We start from the raw sequence: 1,579 nt of genomic DNA, 5'->3' as shown, positions 1-1,579 counted from the left end.
TAATCCACTCATCTGCTGATGGGCACTTAGGCTGTTTCCAAATCTTAGCTATGGTAAATTGTGCTGCTATGAACATAGGGATGCATATATCCTTTCTGATTGGTGTTTCTAGTTTCTTGGGATATAATCCCAGAAGTGGGATCACTGGGTCAAATGGGAGTTCCATTTTTAGTTTTTTGAGGAAACTCCATACTGTTCTCCACAATGGCTGCACCAGTCTGCATTCCCACCAGCAGTGCACAAGGGTTCCTTTCTCTCCTCATCCTTGCCAGCACTTGTCATTTGTTGATGATAGCCATTCTGACAGGTGTGAGATGGTACCACATTGTCATTTTGATTTGCATCTCACAGATGATTAGTGACTTTGAGCATGTTTTCATATGTCTCTTGGCCTTCCTTCTGTCCTCTTTCAAAAAGTATCTATTTAGGTCAATTGCCCATTTTTTGATTGGGTTGTTTTTCTTCCTTTTGTTAAGTTATATGAGTTCCCTGTAAATGTTGGAGATTAAACCCTTATTGGTGATAACATTGGCAAATATGTTCTCCTATGCAGTGGGCTTTCTTGTTGTTTTGTTGATGGTTTCTTTTGCTGTACAGAAGCTTTTTATTAATATGTAGTCCCATTTGTTTATTTTCTCTTTAGTTTCCATTGCCCTAGGAGCTATATCGGCGAAGATATTGCTTCAGCATACATCTGAAATTTTGCTGCCTGTGGATTCCTCTAATATTTTTATGGTTTCCTGTCTTATGTTTATTTATTTTTATTTTTGGTGTGTACAGTCTTTATTTCAGATAATTGTTAAAATACCATCAGGTTATTTCTCAAGAAAGAGCAAAGGTCACTCTCTACCGAAACTTAGGAATTATGTACAGAACTTTACAAAACAGTGGACAACACTTCTGCTGAAGCCTGACTGCTGACCAGAGAAGGAATTGTGAGTAGACTCCGAAGGAAAGCAGGCAGGGAAGGGAAGGTAGCCATCTGTATCAAACTTCAGCTGCTATCAGGGAAAGTCTTGTGATGGTCATAGATTGGAGGCTCTGTGTTTGGAAGGTTCAAGTATATCTCGGTTCCATGTGTCTATTTGGCTACACCCCTGGCTGAGGTGCCATTAAGTCAATGTCACTCAAATTCCTGGCCAGCCAAACTCCTGCAGTGAAAAGTCCCAAATTGAGGATCAAGTTCCTCCAGAAATCATTCCTATCAGTGGCGAAGCGGTAGATGCCCTGAAGCCATTCTCCAAAGTTGTCTGGAATTTCTGGAGCTTCATTTGCTGAGCTGCCAGCGTTCACACCGACCCCGCTGGAAGCCATAGCAGCACCTCCCCCTGTCTTATGTTTAAGTCCTTTATCCATTTTGAGTTTATTTTTGTGTATGGTGTAAGTTGGTGGTCTAGTTTCATTTAGTTTTTGCATGTATCTGTCCAATTTTCCCAACACCATTTATTGAAGAGACTGTCTTGACTCCATTGTATGCTCTTGCCTCCTTTGTCAAATATTAATTGAGCATAATGGCTTGGGTTGATTTCTGGGTTCTCTATTCTATTCCATTGGTCTATATGTCTGTTCTTGTGCCAGT

At 40.6% G+C, this 1,579-nt stretch overlaps 1 protein-coding gene across 1 annotated transcript; it reads right to left on the bottom strand.

Moving 5' to 3' along the window:
* Positions 1 to 974: 974 nt before the first annotated feature.
* LOC307097804 (mitochondrial import receptor subunit TOM6 homolog) lies at positions 975 to 1,314 on the bottom strand (the record flags this gene model as incomplete). The annotated part of the gene is made up of 1 exon (XM_079767984.1): positions 975 to 1,314. One exon carries the CDS (start codon positions 1,312 to 1,314, stop codon positions 1,090 to 1,092), a length of 225 nt encoding a protein of 74 aa, XP_079624110.1. The 3' UTR covers positions 975 to 1,089.
* Between the last annotated feature and the right edge of the window lie 265 nt (positions 1,315 to 1,579).

The sequence above is a fragment of the Cnephaeus nilssonii genome (genome assembly GCF_951640355.1).
Source record: "Cnephaeus nilssonii genome assembly, chromosome: 1".
Lineage (NCBI taxonomy): Eukaryota > Metazoa > Chordata > Mammalia > Chiroptera > Vespertilionidae > Cnephaeus > Cnephaeus nilssonii.
Note: the sequence above shows the minus strand (reverse complement) of the source record. Positions and strands in the feature narration are given on the sequence as shown.